Below are 22,836 nucleotides of genomic sequence, written 5' to 3' on the forward strand. Positions count from 1 at the left end.
ATGAGGTGGTCCATAGGCTGATGAACATTCAACTTCAATGATTAGACAGGATCTACAGTGTCAAAGAGGTTAGGAAAAAGAACAGAAAATAATAACATAGAACATGGAGTACTCGAATTGTCACATTTATGATGGTCAGTTCGTTCTATCATGGTATTGTTCAAAATTAGAATTTAGTGTTCGATCCAAATTAACATTGCAATCATTCTAGCCTTACCAATAAAAAATAGCGAAGAAGGCTGAAGCAAATTATTCACCCCCCAAGTTTCATCATTCGAAAATTTTAGCTTTATCGCTACTCTACCTATAGTTTGGACCCGCTTATATACATACATAGCTTGAATTTTGTTTAAATTTGATTAATATCCAAAAAAGTATTCGATTTATATCTGTATTCGAATAAAAGAGTATGGATATATTTATTATCCGATTCATATCCATATTCGTTTATAACAAATACAGATATACTTAATATCTAATTTATATCTATATTTATTTAAAATAAATATAGATATTAAATTTAATATTTAATATTTATATTTATATTTATATTTTTTTAAAAAATATAGGTACAAATATACATGTAACAATTTTTTATCTCCATCCGTACCCGGCCAACCCTCGAAACAACTGGCTCGGTCTGGGGCTCGCTCGCGGTTTCTGACACCTCGAGCGGCTCCTCCAGTACGAGAGGGCCAGGTACCCCAACCCCGAAATCTATCAGGTCTCTCGCCTCTCGCCACCACGCTATCATCTCTCTCAGTTAAAACATCAAACACTCGCGCTTCTTCTCTTCGCTCTTTCTCTGTGCTGAGACCCGAAACCGGGAGCGAGAGGGAGAAAGCGAAAGAAATGGATTTCTCCGAGCAAGACGTAGACGTCTTTGGGGAGGATTTCGAGCAGGAGGTGGAGGAGGAGGAAGAGGAGCGAGGACGCGGGGAGGCGGATGAGGAGGAGGAGGACGGCAGCCGCGATTCCTCTGCCTCCTCTTCGGCCTCATCCTCCTCCAGCAGCGGCAGTGGCAGCGGGAGGAGCCGGGGCAGCAGCAGTAGGAGCAGCAGCGATGGGGAGGAGGACGACACGGTCGCGACCACGATCGGGGCCGGGGCGGTGGAAGAAGAGGAGAGGGATCTCTTTGGTTCCGACAACGAGGAGTACATGCGAACGCCGGCTCGTAGCCCGTTTCCAGTTCCCGGTATGGATTCCAAAAAGTTATCTGTTTTCCCCCTTTTTAAATTCTGATGGATTTGAGCTAATTTGATAGATTATATATATCTTAGGGTTTTTCTTTGGACGATCCATTTTTAATTTTCCGACATTTGCACATTTTATGAATTTTGCGTGGATGTATTTATAAGTTCGAAGTGATGTTTGGTTTCTGATTGTGTGCTTTATTAATTTGCTTTGATGGATGAAAAGTTAGTTTAGTTTGGCTTGTTTCTCAATTTTGGCGATTGTGTGAATCAGAACTAAGTAAATGAGCTCTTTCCAGTTAAATCTTAGTTCCATGAAAATATAGCGAAGGAAGTGATTCACTTGTGCCGCCTGAATGGTTCTATAGTCTGATTTATTCTTAAAGAAGCTTTGAGTGCATCACGTAATTCCTTTTTGAGAAAAATTGATGAGATAAGATTGTGTAAATGTGAATCTAAGTAGATGAAGGCCCTTAGTTTGGCAGTTTTCTACCATTTTGATTTAGAATTTTGCTCCTTCCAATTGATTTTTTTTCCTCATCAGTTAATTAAGTTTTAATGGAATTGGGTTGGATTCATGCTTCTTGCTTTACATGTCACTTTGACAAGAGTCTTTAACTCCTTAATAATTTGTCCTTTCACTGGGAAGGCATTTAGTAAAATAATTCTTTGTCAACTTAATCAAATTACAAGTTTTCTCATAGATAGCAGCTATCTTAAAGGAAATTTGGATTTATGAACTTCTATCATAGACTTTTTGAGCATGCAGACCAGAGGCAACGAAGTAAATTTTGCTTTCTTATTAGGGTTGCTCTTCATATGAACATTGTGGAAACAAATGGTCATAAAGCTGACCTAAATATTTGGGAGCTTGATGGTTATGGTTTTTGATGTGTTTGATAACCAATTTCACTTGCAATGACAAATTCTGTATGGCAGTGTTACCACCTCTTCAAAGTACTAACAACCATGGTAGAGGTAATTTTGGACGTGGTAGATGGCAGTCTGGATACCCCAATGATAGAGGTCCACCTCTGCTTCCACGACCAGGATATATGCAAAGGCAAAACTTTGGCTATGGTAGGTTTTCACATGCAAATGGGCGTAATGATGAACGCTTTGTCTCTGAAATGAAGCTTACAAAGAGTGAAGAGACTTTGTCGAGGAAAGCCATTGCAATTCAAGAGGTACTTTCAGACATTTCCCTTTGTTTTATGCTAGTTATTGCATTTCTTTCATCACATTGATATGCTGAGTCATTTGTAATCATTTGGAAATTCATCTGAAAGCCTTGTGAGATTGCATGCTATAGCCGGGTTGAAGGTGGAGATGTCTATTTTGATGACCGCAGCTTGGTGAGAGTCTTGAGCTATTATTTAATATCTCTTATTGATTGTATCTGTGGTTAGTGCAAGCTAATTTTGTTTGTGGTAGATCTTCTTGTAACATTTCACTTTGGTCATTTTTTTTTTTCTCATTGATTGAGTTGATTTCAACCTCCTTCTGGATGACCGCAGCTTGGTGAGAGTCTTGAGCTATTATTTAATATCTCTTATTGATTGTATCTGTGGTTAGTGCAAGCTAATTTTGTTGTTCCTCTGACCTCAATTATCTTTACGAAATCTGCCAAAATGTTTTCTGCAGTTGATGAGGTATTTTTTTTGGTCTGATTCTTGTTCGTTGTGCTGTAATAATATTGGAAATTCCATAACCTCTTCAAAAGTATATTTGGATTTTCGGTATTTTTGCATGCTTAATTTGATGCACATCAATGCAGAGATTATGTATTGCTTATACAGAGGCTTTGACATGTCAATATTTCACATTAACTTGTGTTCTCTCTCTTTTTTATTTAATTTTTCCAGAGACTTTTCAAACGCTCTATTTGTCAGGATGTTGGAGCACATCTGAATCAAGGGTTTGAATCATTTGTTGAAAAAAGAGGTAATAATTATTGCCTACCAATACATGTGTGGTTCTCACATAATCTCGAAAATAAAACCATGAAACTAGCTATTCAATTTCTTTCTGATCATTTGATCATATGATACCATGTTCTTGAATTGGAAATATAGCTAATTGTAACTAATAATATTTTTCCTATTTGTTCGGGTGGGCTGTATACCTTTGCTTTTGCCCCCACCAAGGGGTAAATCCTTGTTCCAAGAGATCCATCTACACAAATTCAGGCTTGATCTTTTAGGTTGAAACAAAAACTGGCCAAAGCTGGATGTGACCAGTTGAAACTGGTTAAAAGAATGCATCACTTTGGATCATTTCAGGCCGAAACTGATCTTTTCAGCAGAATTGATCAGCTTCAGTCAAAAATTCAATCCTTAGGTACATGGATCTTTTAAGAAAGGATTTGATGATTTTCTGCCAAGAGAAGTTTAATGCATTTCTTTGACATGTTAGCTTGGGAGTTGGGTCTACCTGTTGATCTGAGTGAATTGAGAGTTGACAACATAAAAGAAGTATGACACCAAAGACACCTTTTTAACGTTGATTGGAAAAAAAATTGATTTTCTAATTTTTTTAATTTCATTGATGCTAAAATCCTTATTTGATAGAATTTTTCTGTTAATCAATTATATAAGAATTGAAAAGTGAAAGTTAATGTGCTCATTTTTTTCTTTTGGCTTTTGCTTGATATTCATGAATGTATTGTTTATATCTAACTAATTAATTTTTGAAGTTTCACTTTGATGCTCTTTTCCTTCCATCCGTGCTTGCCCATCCTTTTTTTTTTCTTGGTATGCATATGCATATGCATGCATGTGCATGTGTGCAGGAGGTGTTAGTGCGATTTGGTGTCTTGCAACTTTTTTTCTTGTCTGTTTCTGCCTGAGGTGGCATTATTTTTTTATGTTCTCCTGGTGGTGGTGTTTATTAACTAAAGATGGGTGAATTTTTGATGCTATGACTTCAATGGCAGTCCGCTTATGTTTTTCACTACTTATCTTGATGTCCTTTTCTTTTTTCTACTTGACATAGAAGTCGTTCAATTCTACTATAGTTAATTGAGCAACTCTCTATCATTAAGTAATTTGCTGAGAGTAGAAACTGGTTGCTTGTCTGTAATTTCTGATACTTTGCTATTTGAAGTTTCCTGATAGTCCGGTAATGGTTTTCTTTACACTTATCACCATGTTTGTCATGGTTTTGTTCAGTGGGTGTAACTATGCCCGCAACTTCCTGTTCTTTTTCTCTTTCAGACTTGGGCTCTGAAGGTTTTGGTGATCTTCTTGCTTGCATAAGAAACAAAAATATACCTCTTCAAAATATACATTTTGTGGTAATATTCTATACCCTTGTATCATCTAACCTTGTTCTCTTTACACAAGAATTGTATAATTGCTTCATGCTTGTAACTAAGATGCATGCTGTTCTGTTTTTAACTTATTCTATGTTGTCTATTGGCTGTTTGGCAGACTTTCCGTAACAATCTCAACAAGGTATGCACTTTTTCCATTGTGTAGACTTTATAGCACCTGCTTTCTAGATTACAGTTTCAAATCACAATTCTATCTGACTGAAAATATTAAAATTTTGAGCGTTGAGAAGCAACTCATGTTTGCTTTTATATGGATTTGAATGTCAAAAGTTTGCTGTTGTATCATCAGATACTGACTACGGCTTATATAAGAAATGAGCCATGGAAAATGGGTGTGCACAAAAGAAATGGTGTTGTTTATCTTGATGTGCATAAGCTTCCTGAAAGACCACAAAGTGAAGTAGACCGTCGAAGGTAATCCTTACTGTTTTAGTGTCTTGTGGCATCAAAATCGTAGGTTTTGTTTTAATTTTACCACTTTCTATCTTTACTCTATGGTTGGTAGCATAAAATCAACGTATCAATTCTTGGAGACTTAAGACTTACTGATGCTGTGAAATTCAGATAACTTTACTTCTTTGGCTCCTTCTTTCTCATATAGTGATAAGTATTGGTCTAGCAAATGAGCCTGGATGGAATGTAGACATGTATGCCTTCCAAAAACAAATATTCCGAATCTTTCAATTCTCCACCATAGTTCTTGAAGCTGCTAGCTTTGCATGCATAGTCTCTTATGTTCATAAAATTGCATAAAGGCTGAAAAAATGTGTGGTAAGTTGCAATCTAGCTAGTATCCTCTGTTTTGGGGATTATAGAAGAGTTGCACCTCAAACCTCCTATTTTGCTTGTATTTATGGCAGATGTTATTGGGGCTATGCTTTTGAGAACCTTGCAACTGAGAACTCCAGAGAAATTGATGCAGATGGCAAAGGCATTGATGCAAATGTAGAATTCTGTTCTGTAATTAAAACCAAATTAGGTGCACATCGTATTATTATGGGTGCGGAGATGGACTGCTGTGATTCAACTGATGATGGAAGGAGATTCTATGTGGAGTTAAAAACAAGCCGGGAGGTAAATATTTCTTTCTATAATCTAGAGTGTGTTGTTATATAGTCTATTCATCTAATCTTGGTTTTTGACTGTCATTCACTACAGTTGGATTATCGTACAGAAGAAAGATACGAACGGGAGAAGCTACTGAAATTCTGGGTATGATTCTGTTACTTTTTTGTTGTAAATGCATATGACTTCTTAAAGTCAAAATCCTACTTGCCGGATCCTCTAGTTATTTGCAATTTAATCATGCAATTCATGTATATTGTACCTTTTCTGATCAATATTCTCTTCTTTTGCTCTTTTCTGAGTTCTTGCTCCCTGTTTTATTTAATTGTTGATAAGTAGAAGAAAGAAAGAAAGTTCACAAAGCACCTACAGATGAGAAAGCCAAAAGTTAAAATGTGAAAGACCAAAAGTGAATGCCTAGTACTGCAACTTACATGTGCATATTCAGGAACACTGAACTGTCTCTTTTCATCAATTTGACACAACATAGCATGATGCTGGTTGGCACTAAAAGATGGAGCATGCTGCTTACATCAGCTGGAAGTATCGGTGCATGGGACATCCTTTTGGAGTTTACTTTTAGAAACATTCAACTGTAGCAAATGTTAAACAATATCACATGAAGTTTATCGATGCTTTTAGGTGTCATGCAAGGAAAATGCTCCATTTATTAGTTCACTTAGATTAACAGTCTACATATGTTACTATTCTGATATGCTTATTTTTATAAAATTTTATATAAAAATGGTCAGACACATTAGGACTCAAGGACAGTTGTCACCTGTCTGAAGTTCTGGGTAACACCTGTAGCCACTTCTATGATCTTCATTTCCTTAATGGCTCAGTGTAGGTAGTGGTGTAGATAGGAAGGATCTATGTGCCACCAATTTAACATTTCTTCTAACAACATTGAGAGAGTTCTTGTTACTCATGACATTCCTGTTGAAGTAGGTTGTTGAACTGACCTACGTTAGAGACAAACTCCATAAAACTCTAAATAACCAATTGCCTGAAAAACTTTGCCAGAATAATATTGTAATATTTTCTTCAAAAATAAAAACCATGGTTACTTGTAGCACTCAGATTTACGAAGGAATGGTGCTGAAGTTAAATTTGTTTTGTGAGAGTTTAAGATATACTGGTTGTTGTGTTGCTTCTAGGAGAAAGTATATGAAGAGGTGAGAGGGGTGCATCAATTTTTAAGGAAATCTCAGTACTTTCTCAAAAAGCTAATATTTTTAAGGAATCCTCTAGACATGGGCATTTAATGTGAAGAACTTCTTGCTAATGCTTGCAGGAGTATCTATAGAGGTGAGGGCAACACTTCAATTTTAGACAGCACTAGTACATTTTTCGGCACCTAAAACTTGCAAGGAATCTCATGGAACGAAAGGATATATAATGTGAAAGACTTCATTGATCCTACAGGATAATAGAGGATAGATCCGTTGGAGTGCATTGTTGAGTTGATATATGTGTGTGTATATGGTAGAGATGAAGGATATATAATGTGGAGAGTAATAGAGCATAGACTTGTTGTATATTTTTCACTGATTATGCTATTTGTGAAGCTGGTTATTTTGCAAATTTCGGAGTGCATTGATGAGTTGATATGTGTGGATGTATGTTTTACACACTTGAATCTGCTTATGCTATTTATGATGCTGGTCTTTTTGCACATTTTGGAGCACATTGATGAGTTCATTTGTGTGTGTGAGAACTTATGATAATTGTGAAACTGGTCTTTTTGCTCATTTTGGAGTGCACTGACAAGTTGAGCTGCGCATGCGTGCGCTCTATTTGTGAAGCTGGACATTGTGCACATTTTGAAGCACATTGATGAGCTGATATGTGTTTGTGCATTTGGAGCACCTGAGATCTGCTTATATTAAGCTGCTGGACAAAACTCAAGATAGACCAATGCATTATCGATATTTGATGGTTTTGAAAGTTACTTGCTAGTTGCTACCGATCAAGTCAGACAGTTCTTACAGAAGCTGCTAATAAATCAACTTATAACTGATGTCAATGATGCAGTTGGATAACAAAGTCAGATCTGCTTCCAGTCCTCCTTTATGATAGACATGGATGTAAACGCGACTAAATTACTAGAATATGAGAGAGAAAATGGGACTACTTTATGTTTTGATTAATTTTTTAATGTAAGTCTTCAACAATTAAGAAGTTAAATTCATCATCAATTTATCAAATTCATGATAAGAAAAAAAATTCTGCTGAATTTCTGTAATTGCATTTTATTTGTTTGTTAAGGGTCTTTTGACAGTTCATGGTTCTAGACCTATTGGAAGCAGCCTGAACATAAAAAATATTTTAAATTCTTTTTTATCAAACTCGAGCACCCAAATTCTTATAGAACTTCTCAAAACTCGCAAAATTTAGAGTTTATCTTTGAAAATTTTCTCCTGCTGTGCAATTTATTATCCATAAGCAAAACCCAGATGCTAAAATGAAACTTGGAGACTGTTTTCAACCAAGCTTTGTCGTCGTGACCTGAAACTGATCAAATTTGATGGATACCTGTTGCTTTTGGATTGGTTTTGCCTGAACATGAAACTGTGCATATAACAATTGAGTTTGAAATTGTTTGATGCTCCTAATGTTTTGTAAAGTACCATGTATTCATTCTTCTCAGTTTTTTGCAACGTTTCTTTGGCAGAATAGAGTTTACAACAGAATGATTTGACTTTATGAAGCAATTTTTTTGTGTAAGAAGCTTTTTTAAGTAGCAACTGATGCAAAAACATTCTTTAAATAGCTGCAAACAAGTTGATCATGCGTTCATCCATTGATTCTTCCTGTTCCCATCATTTCTATCAGGCACCTTAAATAATTAAAGCCAAATCCTTGATAAGTTGCAAAATGTCAAAAAAGATTCACACGAGTCATACAGGAACATCAGAGTTCCTTGTTTGTTGGATAACGTAAATTGTCCATACATGTTACATATTATTAGCACTGCTGTCGTCTTTTACCAGGATCTGCTTAATCTGCAGCATTTTGGTTGTTGACTGGTTTTGCCATTTTCGTGCCAATGCTCTTGAGCCCGTTGGGGCTGGTTGCTCTAATGTGAATATATGTGGTTAATTAATTGGCTTTTTTTTTTAATTTTATTCTAGTACTGCTTTTATTTTTTGTTTGGCTCAGTTTTTAGTCTGGTTTGTGGTAAGGCATTTGCCTGCTTAATAAGGGATGTACAGTTAGCCAACAAAAGGGGATTATAACGATCTTCTTATAATGTGTATATATGCCTTCGAAGTTCTGGTTCTACAATGCATTGTGAGTTATCCTGATATAAATTAAATATAAGTTTAAGAGATGTTAAACAAGATTACTTCACTTTTTTCTGTCATGTGGAATCTTAAGTTTGTTATATGGATGGCATGCTTCATTATGGCATTGAGGATTTTAACTTGACTTTCATTCTTGCAGATCCAATCATTTCTTGCTGGGGTTCCATATATTGTAATTGGATTCAGGTAGTTCTGTCTCTTAAACATCATTTATCCCCTTTTCTTGCCATAATAGCTTATACTATGTTGGGTTGCATTTCCTTTGATTTGATTGCATGGTAACCTAAGTAACCATGCTATAACCAACCATTAAAAGGCTAAGACAGCTTAGTGATGTACAGCATGAACCTCATTGTGATCTGAGATGTAAGCTGCACAGTTTATTGAGATCATTTCCAAAGCACAAGGAAATAAATAGTGGAACAACAATAAAGGGCCCCATTCAGTTGCATCTGGACAAATCATATGGATGTGAATGTGTTAAAAAAAAAAAAAACTAGAGCGTGAATTTGTTAAAAATAACTAGAGCACACATTCTAAAGACTATGAACAAATAGGTTAGCTATGATAGCATAAATGTTCTCCTTACAAAGTAAGGCTTGAATTTACATTCCAAATCCATTGTATGTGCTTGATAAAATGCCAAATACTCGTGGGGGTTATTTTTGGACATTCCCCCATAAATGGCCGCTTCTAATGACTAGAAAACTTTGGGAGGTCTCATTTGAAAACTTGTAAGAGTCCTAGATTCGCCCGCCTTATTTTCCATTGTGAAGTACTTGCGCTGTCATGAATTGCATTCAGGTCATATTATATCTAATAAAAAATTATGCAATATATGGTGGGTAGGTGAGTTTTCTGTTGGCAAACTTGGATGGAAGATGCATCTTTCAGTTATTCTTTGGCTAAAAATTGAGGAAAACCTTGATGTAAATTGTGATGAAGATATAAGGAAGACTATGATAGCCGGGGATTGGGTGTTGATAGACTGCGTGGTGAGGAAAAATCAAGAAAAGGTCAAAGATTTTACAAGGGCTACCCGTAGGATATCACAATTATTCTAATAGGGGCATCAGCATCCCAGTCCTACCACCATCACTGATGCATATATGTTTTGCCCTAATGGTGGGAGTTGTTCTTGATTGGCCGCTGTTGGGGGGAAAACCCAAGTCGTGCCAGTCTGAAGGCGCTCGGCCAAAGAGCGCCGACCAGAGAGGCGCTCGACCAAAGAGCGCCGACCAGAGAGGCGCTCGACCAAAGAGCGCCGACCAAGAGAAGCAACCCCGCCACAGGACACTCCGCTAAGCAACCGGCTCGGCTCAGCACCCGAGCCGGGCCCGTACCTTAGCCAAATATCCAATCTCCACCTAATTCTCTAAAGGATCTGACAACTAAATACATGACTTCACTACAATCTGCCACCATTCCTAGGTCATCAAGGCACGTGATCTCCGCCGGCATTCGGCACGCCCTATCATTAATGCATGAGACCCCTCAGGTCTCCGATGCACTCGGCCATTAAATGAACACGGCTCAAGATGATCTCCGGATCACTGAACCATCAAAGCATATGGCTCTCCCTGACCACCGGTTCACTCAGCAATCAATGCACTTGCTATCTACGAACCCCAGGCCCACCACGGCCGGCGGTTCAACCACCCCAACGGGTCCGATCAACCGTGACAACTCCCTGACTCCGGCCTGATTCGGCCTTATTCTCCACAATGCCATTAATGAGCGTGATCGTGCCCAATTATCACAAAAGAAGACAAATTCCCCTGTCACCTCCCAGGTAACATAATATCTTCCTATAAAAGAGAACCTGGGGGGAAAAGGAGACACACGGACACAGATATACACAAAAAAGAGAGAACAAACATTCTCCTCCTTGACTTCCCACATATTAACCCTCTCTGACTTAAGCTTTGGAGGGCCGGCGCCGGAAAGCCCGGCCACCGGCTTTCTTGCAGGATTCTCCAGGAGGACGCCACCAGTCGACGCACCGCCACCCACCGTCCCGGCAGCGGAGCTCCTCCCCTCTCGGTTCGCGGCAGCCCCCGGGTCCAATTTCTAGCAACAGTTGGCGCTAGAGGAAGGGCCCGAGTTGCTGCCATGAAACTAAGAAGTGAGGGGGCTTCCAATGCCTCTCGACGTCCTCCACCTAGTCCTGGACACTCTGTCCAGAACTCGCCGCCTCCGGCCGAATCAACTCCTCAAGTTCGACCGGAGCAGTTTGATGCCCTGGTGCAACAGGTGCAGGCCTTGGCCACCGCTGTCCAAGGCTTGCAACCCAGGGGCATCCCGACGGCACCGCTCCCTCCGGCTCCAGTTCAACCGGAGCCTCCTACAAGCGGACTTCCCCTTCAAGGTCAGGACTCTCAAGTCCAGGCCTCCCTCTGGAGAAAACATCCAGTTAGAGGCCCTGGTGGCTGGCCACAACCCTCGGAGGCTGAGTCGGTTCCAGGGCAACTTGCACCAGAACGAACCGCTGCAGCGATCCCCCAGAATGATGAACTCGACAAGAAGGTCGAGAAGCTGGAACGCCAGATCCAGGCACTCCACGGAAGGAAACCGGGACATGATGGTGACTTCGAGTTCACCACAAAGTCTCCCTTCTCCCAGGAGATTGAAGACGAGTCGGTCCCGCCGCGGTTCAAGATGCCCCAGGTGGAGCCTTACAACGGCAGAGCCGACCCTCGGCTCCCTTAACTTCTATCAGCTCCCCTTGGCCTTTTGCCCAGTGGGAAATTGACATTCTAGGACCATTTCCTATGGCTACCGGATAAAGAAAATTTCTGGTTGTCTCCATCGACTGTCACAAAGTGGGTAGAAGCCGAGCCCCTTTGCCCGGATCACCGAGCAGAAGATGCGGGATTTTGTCTGGAAGTCAATAATTTGCAGATTCGGGCTCCCCGTATCCTCATATCCGACAACGGCCGCCAGTTCGACAACCTCCATTTCAGAGAATTCTGCTCCGAGCTTGGCATCGACCACCGCTTCACCTCGGTCGCGCACCCTCAGACGAATGGAGAAACCGAGGTAACAAACCGTACTAATTTGCAGGGGCTCAAAGCCAGGCTCGACAAATCCAAAGGACAATGGGTCGAAGACCTATACAATGTCCTGTGGGCTTACCGGATTACATTCCGTGTCCCCACCGGCGAGACTCCCTTCAATCTAACGTATGGAACGGAAGCTGTCATCCCGTTGGAGATTGGGCTCCCTTCTCCGAGGGTAGAACTCCATGATGCCGGCTCCAACTCCTCACAGCTTAGGAACAACCTTGACCTGATCGAGGAAACAAGGGAGGCCGCCCGAGTTCGCATGGCGAGGTACCAGCAAAAGACAGCACAGTACTACAACGCCAGGGTCAAAGTCAAATCCTTCAAAGCAGGGGACCTTGTCCTCAGAAGAGCCGAGGCCTCCCGACCAACCGAGCAAGGGAAACTGGCTCCAAATTGGGAAGGGCCTTACCGAGTCACGCGCATCCGCCGGCCCGCAACTTACAAGCTAGAGTCTCTAGATGGGACTCCCATTCCACGAAGCTGGAGTTCTGAAAATCTCCGCGTGTACTACCAGTAGAACCCTGAGGGGTCCCCTACTATTTAACCATAAATTTCATTTTATGACGGCTTGTGCACTCGTTCAAACTCACCAATTCTCCTAAATTGTCTCATGGTACCAGGCTCGGTCTCCATCGACCAACGAGCTCGGCTCGTTCTCCATCGGCCAACGAGCTCGGCTCGTTCTCCATCGACCAACGAGCTCGGCTCGTTCTCCTACCCCGACCACGGTCGGGATGCCCCGATACTTCGGGATGCGTTCTCCATCGACCAACGAGCTCGGCTCGTTCTCCATCGGCCAACGAGCTCGGCTCGTTCTCCTACCCCGACCACGGTCGGGATGCCCCGATACTTCGGGATGCGGTCTCCATCGGCCAACGAGCTCGGCTCGTTCTTCATCGGCCAACGAGCTCGGCTCGTTCTCCTATCCTGACCACGGTTGGGATACCCCGATATTTCGGGATGACGGAGTACCTACGTGGACTCCCTGAAGATGTTCGTGAGTTCGTGATGCGGCCTCCACCGACCAACGAGCTCGGCTCGTTCTCCACCGACCAACGAGCTCGGCTCGTTTTCCTACCCTGACCACGGTCGGGATGCCCCGATACTTTGGGATGCGGTCTTCATCGACCAACGAGCTCGGCTCGTTCTCCACCGACCAACGAGCTCGGCTCGTTCTCCATCGGCCAACGAGCTCGGCTCGTTCTCTTACCTCGACCACGGTCGGGATGCCCCGATACTTCGGGATGCGGTCTTCATCGACCAATGAGCTCGGCTCGTTCTCCATCGACCAACGAGCTCGGCTCGTTCTCCTACCCCGACCACGGTCGGGATGCCCCGATACTTCGGGATGCGGACTCCATCAACCAACGAGCCCGGCTCGTTCTCCATCGATCACGGAGCTCGACTCAATCTCCTGTTCGTGATCAACGAAGAGTCCGTGATTGACAACAAACCGGATTCTTCTATCTTGCCGGCGTCCTCAAAGAACGGACTCCGAGCAGAGGAGCGTCTTCAGTCGCCAGGCGAAGTTCACAGCCTCGGCGTAAGAACGCTCATGGTACCAGGTACCCATTCAATTAATGTCTTTACATAATCTCGGTTATTTTCATTCTTGGATTCTTCTATCTTGCCGGCGTCCTCAAAGAACGGACTCCGAGCGGAGGAGCGTCTTCAGTCGCCAGGCGAAGTTCACAGCCTCGGCGTAAGAACGCTCACGGTACCAAGTACTCATTCAATTAATGTCTTTACATAATCTCGGTTATTTTCGTTCTTGGATTCTTCTATCTTGCCGGCGTCCTCAAAGAACGGACTCTGAGCAGAGGAGCGTCTCCAGTCGCCAGGCGAAGTTCACAGCCTCGGCGTAAGAACGCTCACGGTACCAGGTATTCATTCAATTAATGTCTTTACATAATCTCGGTTATTTTCGTTCTTGGATTCCTCTATCTTGCCGGCGTCCTCAAAGAACGGACTCCGAGCGGAGGAGCGTCTTCAGTCGCCAGGCGAAGTTCACAGCCTCGGCGTAAGAACGCTCACGGTACCAGGTACCCATTCAATTAATGTCTTTACATTCTCATTTATTTTCATTCTTGGTTAATTAACTACCTGAATGAACCCCCGACCATCGTCGAGGTACCTGGCCGGGCCAATCATCGCTCGGCCTCACCCCTCCTACGTACACCGTTCAATGGCAAGCTTAGTCTGTGCCGTCAGCTCGATGAATTCCCATCTCAAGCTGACAGACGTTTTAACTCGTATGTCGGAAAAAATCCGATCATCCGCCTCGGCAACCCGAGATCCGGGCCCAAAGTTCACTAGGAATTTTAAATCTAGTGACCAGTCCTAGGGCTCGGTCGAATTCTGAGCTAAGCTCGAAAAGACCCCCCGAGCGCAAGCGCATCCTAGACATAAGCGTCGCTATATTACTGATCTTAGGACCGAGCAACGGAAACTCGGACCTAAGCTCGGCTGTGCCGAGCCTAAACGCAAGTCCAACTATGTGGCGAACGAAGTTGGGGCCGTAGAGCCCAATCCCTTGGAGCCTAAAAGCGGATCCAAGTGAAAGAAATCTAAGTCAACCAAAGCACAAGTCAAGCTACAAGTTATAACAAATATGTATATTTATTTCAAAAAGCCCGTAGGCTAAGTACAAAGCTCGGGCTCGGCCTTAACAAGTGTGGGGGCCATCCCGACTTACACCAAAAAAAAAAAACTATAAAAAAAAAACAAACTATACTAAGGCTCGGGCTCGGCGACTTCAGGAATGGCTGGCTCTGCGATCAAAGCCTCTTCCTCGGCAGCGCCAGGAACAGCCTCGGGCCATCTCGGTGACCTCGGGGACAGCCTCGGCCAGACCTCCCTGGTCGGCCTTCGGAGTTTCTGCCTCCACCTCCGACCTTTCGACCCCTGCTCCTGGTCTGAGCATGTTCAGGTCAAAGTCAGGAAGGAGCCGCCGCAGTTGGTTGAGGAAGTCCTTGAAGCCTTGGATCAGCCCGTTCACGCCTTCCTCTTCCAGAAGGTCACGAAACTCCTCCGACTCGCGGAAGAGCCTAACCGTGTCTTGGGCCTGCTCCCGAGCCTCTAACTCCCGAGCCTCGTGGTACGCGGCTTTCCGCTCGAGGTTTTTTATTTTTCGCTCGAGCTCTAAGGTTTTAAGGCGGGCGTTCCCCACCTCCTGCTCGCGGGTAGCCAGCGCCAGCTCGGCCTCAGCCAGACGAGCCTCAGTGGCGCGCACTTCGGATCTGGCCAGAGTGTGCGCGCCCTTCTCCTCTTCGAGCTCGGCAGTCAGAGCTCGAACCTCGTCCTCGACCGCTCCCACCCTTACTTGGAGCACCTGGCGCTCGGCCTCGGACGCCTGGCACCTTGCCTCGGCCTCCTCGTGCCCCCGCTGATGCCTCCGGGCCCGCTCCCGGTAGTCTTGCACTATGTGCATCAGCGTCTCCGTCTCGTGCAGATGCTGTAAAAGAGACGTGAGAAACATGAGAAACTAAAAATAAAATTTGCATAACTGTACAAACAGGAAGACTAACTTACCCGGACGGCAGAGCAAAGAGTGGAGTCCATGAAGGCGCCGTAGTTCATGGACCGTATTTTGGCCTGATCGGCCGGAAGTAGCGCGACCCGGAATACTTCGCGCGCCACTTGGGGATCATCGAGGGCCGAATCGCCCTCGAAGACCGACCAGACGGGAGCGTAAGGCACCCGCTCCCGTGAGCCCGACGGGTTCGGAAGGCCGACTTCGGCTGACCTGGGCGGAGCCGACCCCGCAGCTCCTTGGCTGCTCCCCGGCTCGGAACTGGAGGGCTGGGGTCGGACATGCGGCCGATCTGACTGCCGCAAAACCGGAGCGGGGGGCGCGAGCGCCAAACCCGCTGAACTAACCCCCTGGTCGGCGATTGGGGCTTCCTGCCGACCAGGGATCCGTGAAATTGGCGCCGGGCACGGGAGCGCCACCGTAGCTCCACTAGAGCCCGCGCCCTCCCCCCGACCAGCTTCGGAGTGCGCGGGGCGAGGAGCGCCCGCCTCGACCGCTGCGGTCGCCGAGACCTTTGCTTTCTTTCTCGGCTCGGTCGGTTCTCCCGAGAGCTCGGCCGCCCTCTTCTGGAACCGGGCGTATAGAACCTCGCTCTTGGTCACCATCTTTGCGATATCTGCAAGGACGAGCAGGACTAGAATTTAGAACTGTAACAAAATGGAAAAGACACCCTACTGTTACCCTTACCCTGAGGACGCGTCGAGCTCAGGTCAACGTTCACTAGAGCGTCCTCACTTATGAGGCCGCTCAGTAAAATACCATCCCCGAGGCTGCGGATGGTGTCGATGATCCCCTGCTCGCGCGGAGAAAGCTTGGGGACTTTGTTGACGGACCTGAGCTGGGTAGGCCCCCACCTAGGATCAAACCCCCATGTCCGTTCAGAACCTAGAAAGAAGAACTTCTTCTTCCAGTCATGAATGGACGAAGGAGCGCCCTGAAAGAGTGGCCGACCCGCCCGAAGGGCGATGTAGAGCCACTCTCCGTCTCCCGGATTCGACTTCAACATAAAAAGTCGCCGGAAAACGTTGACAGAAGTCGGAATTCCGTACGCTAAACACAGCGACAGGAAACCGACCACTGTCCTCCAGGCATTCGGAGCGAGCTGCGCCGGAACCAACTGGTATTCCGTCAGCAACTCGTTCACGAACCCGTGAAGAGGAAATCGTAGGCCGGCCCAGAGTGCCTTGAGGACTGGTTACCCGATCCCCCCGCCTGGCGGGCTCCAAACGGAACCCTTGTAGAGGAAAAAACCATTCCTCGGTCATTTCGACCTCCAGTACACCCATGGTGGACTCGACTTCATTCGGACCGGAACCCATTAGGAGGAAGGAAGAGAAAAGGTTCGAGAGGAAAAGGAACCTGTAAAAGATACCGGAGAAAGGAAACTTCGGACTGAGAAAAGCTGGAGGAAGGAGACAATAAGAAAGCAGTAGGAGGCCAGGTGAGGATTTATATAAATCCCTCCAACGGCCCAGATCAGCGAGAAAAAACGCTGCTCCCCGTTCGGATCACGACGCGTGTTGACCCAAAAGACGGAACGCCACATTTAATTCGGGCTGACGCTTCGAACACAGAAGCGCCCCGTCGGATCATGCGGCTCCATCATGAGCCCACGACGCGAGGACGCTTCGGAGAAGGCGTCCCAATAATGAGGCATTTTCGGAAAAGAAGAGACGCCGCCCATTAGAGGCACCTCGAAGCGCCCGATAATTCGAAACGCGCGATAATTCAAAATTCTCTTTTAACTCATAATGGCCCGACTAAAACTACTTCCCGCGCTCAAGCTGGTGGCCAGCTGGAACTCGGAAGTCGGGGGGTAGTGTTGGGGGAAAAACCCAAGTCGTGCCAGTCTGAAGGCGCTCGGCCAAAGAGCGCCGACCAGAGAGGTGCTCGACCAAAGAGCGCCGACCAAGAGAAGCAACCCCGCCACAGGACACTCCGCTAAGCAACCGGCTCGGCTCAGCACCCGAGCCAGGCCCGTACCTTAGCCAAATATCCAATCTCCAACTAATCCTCTAAAGGATCTGACAACTAAATACATGACTCCACTACAATCTGCCACCATTCCTAGGTCATCAAGGCACGTGATCTCTGCCGGCATTCGGCACGCCCTATCATTAATGCATGAGACCCCCTCAGGCCTCCGATGCACTCGGCCATTAAATGAACACGGCTCAAGATGATCTCCGGATCACTGAACCATCAAAGCATATGGCTCTCCCTGACCACCGGTTCACTCAGCAATCAATGCACTTGCTATCTACGAACCCCAGGCCCACCACGGCCGGCGGTTCAACCACCCCAACGGGTCCGATCAACCGTGACAACTCCCTGACTCCGGCCTGATCCGGCCTTATTCTCCACAATGCCATTAATGAGCGTGATCGTGCCCAATTATCACAAAAGAAGACAAATTTCTCTGTCACCTCCCAGGTAACATAATATCTTCCTATAAAAGAGAACCTGGGGGGAAAAGGAGACACACGGACACAGATATACACAAAAAAGAGAGAACAAACATTCTCCTCCTTGACTCCCCACATATTAACCCCCTCTGACTTAAGCTTCGGAGGGCCGGCGCCGGAAAGCCCGGCCACCGGCTTTCTTGCAGGATTCTCCAGGAGGACGCCACCAGTCGACGCACCGCCACCCCACCGTCCCGGCAGCGGAGCTCCTCCCCTCTCGGTTCGCGGCAGCCCCCGGGTCCAATTTCCAGCAACAGCCGCAACAATATATTTTCATGCAGATCATATTCTTTCCTCATGTTTCAGGAAGTGGTAGCAGTAGCGGTACGTGGGCGGTCAAGGGACCTCATAGTGCGCGTGCAATATGCGGGCCGTGTGTGCTGTTGCATAATACATTTACTATTTTTAACTGTTCAAAAATATAAATATGTTGAATACAAACAGTAGTGTTAGCAATATTTTTTGGATAAATAATAGCAATACTAGTAACAAGAACAGCTAACAATAAATGCTTACTAATTGTTGCTTAACACTGAACGGTGTTGCCCAAGGTGACAACCCAAGAGGGGGGATGAATTGGATTTTTTAAATTTTATGACCTCAAATTAATTTGTAAATGAAGACTCAATCTGGCCTATGTGAAGAGTATAAGTGCAGTGGAAGCAAGAGTAATTAAACTCTAGGCAATTACAATTAAATCACTTTAAGAAATCAAGCTAGAGCAACTACTCAATATAATAAAGGAAATAAAGTAAGTGGCACAAAGTAAACACAATGCAAGCACAAGCACGTATAGTGGTTTGGTGCACTCCAAGGCACCTACATCCACTCTCCAAGCGTTCCATTGGAAATTCACTATAACCCCTCGGATTACAGTTGGATTGTTTTACCAGGCTCATAACCCAAAAACTTAACAGTTAATTTTACGGGATCACCAACAAGAACCTACACCATTAGTTTTATGGGCTCACCAACAAACCTACATAGTTGGTTTTACGGGCTCACCAACAAACCTTACAAGAAGAATAAGTAAATCAAAGTATAAAGCTCTTTAATGAGCAAATAAGACAAATATGCATTAAAGAGAAGAAAAGAGAAATGTTATCACTTTGAAGGCACTTTTCTTTTCTTCATTGAGATTGCTTCACTCTTTAATGAATTGGTTGAGCTCTTGAAGGCACTTGAATTCTGCTCAACATCCTTCTTTTGGATTTGAACTGAAGCAATGAATGAAACTCTCTTCAATATCTCTTTTTCTTGAATGCTCACTTAAATTCTCAAAAGGATATTTTTTTCTGATGAATAGTGGCTCTTAAATACTTCTCCAACCTCCAAAAATCAGTTTCTAGCCGTTGGATTGAAGAAACTAGTCATTTATAGCCGTTGGAGCCTTAAAAAGTACATCTGCAGAACTAGCCGTTAGGCTGTCAGTCGAGCTTGGGTCGACTCGAGTTTTGATGGAGTTGGCTCTGACGGAATTCCAGAGAACACTTTTCTGTCGATACAAGCTGGGATCGACTCGGATTTTGATGGGGTCGACTCGAGCTTTGGTGAAGTCGGCTCTGACAGAAAATCCAGTGAGCAAATTTCTGTTGAAACTGGTTAGGGTCGACTCGAGTACTGTGCCAAATTTCTAGGGCCGACCCTAGTACTGTGCCAAATCTGCCAGAGTCGGCTCCAAACTTTCTGGGGTCGACTCCAATCCTGATTTTCTGCATCTTTAGGTTAGATTTGCACACAAAACTAATATAAGACATAGCGAGTCATTTATTTTCATTTAGGATGCATGGCATATAAAAATTTCATCTCTTTAACTATGGAAAATACAGAATTGCCCTTTAACAAAGGAAACTTGACTCTTAACTTTGTCAAACTGAAATTTAGGTTTTTCCTTAAGTTTTTCTATTAAATTTGTCTTTAGATGGGTTATTGAGAGTTGTTTCAATCGTATATGTAGAGCATATCAAGAATATATCGTTTCTTTCTTCCTTAAGTATTTATGTACTAGATCAATTGAGTTAATGGCATTAGTACTACCACATGACCTCAATGGCTTTGTAAACATCAAAATTATACTAGGGTCAACAAACGGAAACAATTATAACATAGTTAACGGATTAACATTCTTAATACCTCTATCCAGCCTGTCCACGTCCAACCAAACCGGCAGCTTGAATCTGCTCCAGTTACATGAGTCTACATAAAATTACTTGTTGCTTACACCTAGCAGAAACAACTGTAACATAGTTAACAAGTTGACTTTTTTAATACCTCTATCCAGCCTGTTGAAAATCGGCATCCAACCAAACTATCAGCTTGAAGCCACTGTATCCACATGAGTCCACATAAAAGTGGGCCACATATGTGAACCGACAATGCTAAGCATGTCATATATGCAGCAGCACCATGCTAAGCAGGCTGTATATGCTGCGGCACAATGTTATGTGGGCCTTTTGGTCCATATGCGGCATGACTGCAGATATTAACTACATATAGGCAATGCAGTGCAGTCAAAGGATTGCATATGCATATGTGGCCGCATGCACCCTCATTTTAAAATGCTGTTATTTTCTATTTTGTTAATAAAAAGCTTAAGAATTAGAGGGTGATTTAATTCCATTAAATGGTGTTACTTTACTCATGGTCAATGGTTTGGTTGAGAGGCCAAACTAATTTACTGTTTGATTATTGTTGGTGGTTTCACTACTGGAGCTGGTTAGATCATACAATAAATTTGAGCTGTTTGTTCTGCTAGATTTTGTAACATTTTATGCTTATTAATACTCTGAAACTTGTTGCCTAATGCAGGAATGATGCTGGGATACTTGTCCGGACTGAGAGGTTAAGAACCAAAGATATAACACAGAGAGTGAAAATGAAGAACTATTGGCAGGTATGCAAATTAATACATGTAAATACAATGAGGAGATTGATGCTGTCTTTTCCAATTCCTACCTTTCATTATCATTTTAACGTGTGGCTACCTGCTTAAGAAGTACTAGATAGTGTATTTTCTGGAAAACATACAATTCCATCTCTTCAACTGCACTTTAAGCATAAGGGTATGAAGGCTGGAAAACCAATAGGTCTACTTGAACTATTGTGATTTGTTTTTTATATTTAGGACCAAATGTTTTATTGTGTAGAAGAATAAAAAAAAGGAGCTCATTATCAATATGACCTATTATGTCTAACTAGATTACTTCAATGAACAAGGAGCTCGTATTAGTTATTTTTTGGCTTAGAAATGTTAATTTTCTTGTCCTCCAATAGAGGGGCAGGGTTCGAATATCAAGCTATAAGTTAAAGTATAGCAGGTCCAAAATCTGTTAATGGCAAAAACTAGCCCATATAGCATTCTAGGAGGCAATCTGCCGTGTTGTGCACACTGCTGCTTGTTTTTGTTTCATCCTTCTAAAATTCACCTTCCACCCCTGTACTACATGATTTCTAACTGTTCCCAATGGGAGAGTGGTACCTCCCTCATTCTTCGTTTCTGATACTGCTTTTCTTAGTTATGAGATCACTTTCGCTGACTTCTTCCTTAGTGTAGTCTTGGTGAGTACTTTTAAGACTCCATTCCTTTGGTAGTCTTTATCCACAACTGTGACCAGCTAGTTCTGAAGTTGTTACCCATAATTCTAAGCTAAATATTCACTTTGAACTTTTCTAGATCTGAATTTAGGTATATTGTGCATAAAATCGTCTGTACATGGTAAAATGATTATTCAGTCAGTGGTTAATGTTGAGTGCAATTCCATTGGGTAGTAAAGATGTGTTCTAAACATTGCAGGGTGGGGTATGCCTGGCATTTGCCGATGAGGTTCTATGTTGGCTCTACGGAACTGTTAAAGAGAGTAAGTTTTTGTAGCATCGACCAGTCTATTTTCCTCTATGTGCTTTGGATTACTGTTTCTATTATTATCAAAAAATGAGGGATGACTTGCATTGATCAACTCATGCCTGCAGATGAAGATTATGTCCTACAGTTTGTCCCACATTTCCATCGCTTGGAACTACTCCGAGCCCAGTCTTGCCCAGATGTCATCACTCAGCATGTGGAGCAACAGTGTGTACCCTGAACCAGTTTTCCTTATTGTCATTTACTACACTTCAATTTTTACCTCGAGGAAATGATTGCATATGCTAGGCGACCACCAGTCATCAATTGCATGTCAGAGTATTTTCGGTGACCTTCAGACTTTCGAGATGATGTAACTCCATAATCTACTATGAAACTGCTATAGTATGCCAATCAATATAAGTGGCGTTCTCACAAATATACTCCTAGTAATTCTTTTCCTTTGGACACTGGTGAATGCCTTTCTGCCCTGAGGCAATCTGGGAACATTGGTCCAAACGGATCACTGGATCTATCTGAAGCCTTCCGTCATTAAATTTGTTTCATGTTTTATTCCATGAATGAACTTGGTGTTGTCTAGGATGTTAAATCTTTTTAATTTTGTTACTTATTGGATATGTTTTATTCGTTGAACGTGGCTTGGAATGTTCTATTCCCTCTTATGTCCTGTAGCAGCAATTGGTGTCATCAGGAAGAGAGGGGGGGGGGGGGGGGGGGGGGGGGATGTGTATTTAGTCGGAACACTTTAAATGGCATAGGATAGAAAAAAATGATCTGATATATATAATTTTGCAACAAACGAGCCTTTCAGTCTACATTTGTAAGATGATAAATTAGATTATGACATTTTCGTTATTAATTAGTAATTTCTACGTTAACTAGCAGTAAATTCTATTTTAACTGGCAACGAGGGAAAAATTGAAACAAACAAGGTTTCAGAAGAACAAGAGTACTTGAAATGAGGCCCATCTGTTAAACTTCTCCCCTGCAACTCTCTTTCGAGAATAAG

General features: G+C 43.5%; 1 protein-coding gene across 3 annotated transcripts; it reads left to right on the forward strand.

Moving 5' to 3' along the window:
- The first annotated feature begins 640 nt into the window (after nt 1-640).
- Nucleotides 641-22,454, forward strand: LOC120103668 (NAD-capped RNA hydrolase DXO1-like). Of its 3 annotated transcripts, XM_039115628.1 has the most exons (13): nt 853-1,195; nt 2,133-2,380; nt 2,483-2,548; nt 3,059-3,137; nt 4,409-4,488; nt 4,625-4,648; nt 4,817-4,941; nt 5,388-5,601; nt 5,686-5,739; nt 9,043-9,089; nt 20,774-20,858; nt 21,759-21,822; nt 21,935-22,454. In XM_039115628.1, exons 1-13 carry the CDS (start codon nt 853-855, stop codon nt 22,045-22,047), a joined length of 1,542 nt encoding a protein of 513 aa, XP_038971556.1. In that variant the 3' UTR covers nt 22,048-22,454. The 3 variants fall into 3 exon arrangements, with proteins under 3 accessions (XP_038971558.1, XP_038971557.1, XP_038971556.1); XM_039115629.1 differs by lacking the exon at nt 2,483-2,548 and having other exon boundaries at nt 642-1,195; nt 21,935-22,063; XM_039115630.1 differs by lacking the exons at nt 9,043-9,089; nt 20,774-20,858; nt 21,759-21,822; nt 21,935-22,454 and adding an exon at nt 6,890-7,714 and having other exon boundaries at nt 641-1,195.
- The last annotated feature ends 382 nt before the right edge of the window (nt 22,455-22,836 follow it).

Source organism: Phoenix dactylifera, chromosome 18 (genome assembly GCF_009389715.1).
Source record: "Phoenix dactylifera cultivar Barhee BC4 chromosome 18, palm_55x_up_171113_PBpolish2nd_filt_p, whole genome shotgun sequence".
NCBI classification, from domain to species: Eukaryota; Viridiplantae; Streptophyta; class Magnoliopsida; order Arecales; family Arecaceae; genus Phoenix; species Phoenix dactylifera.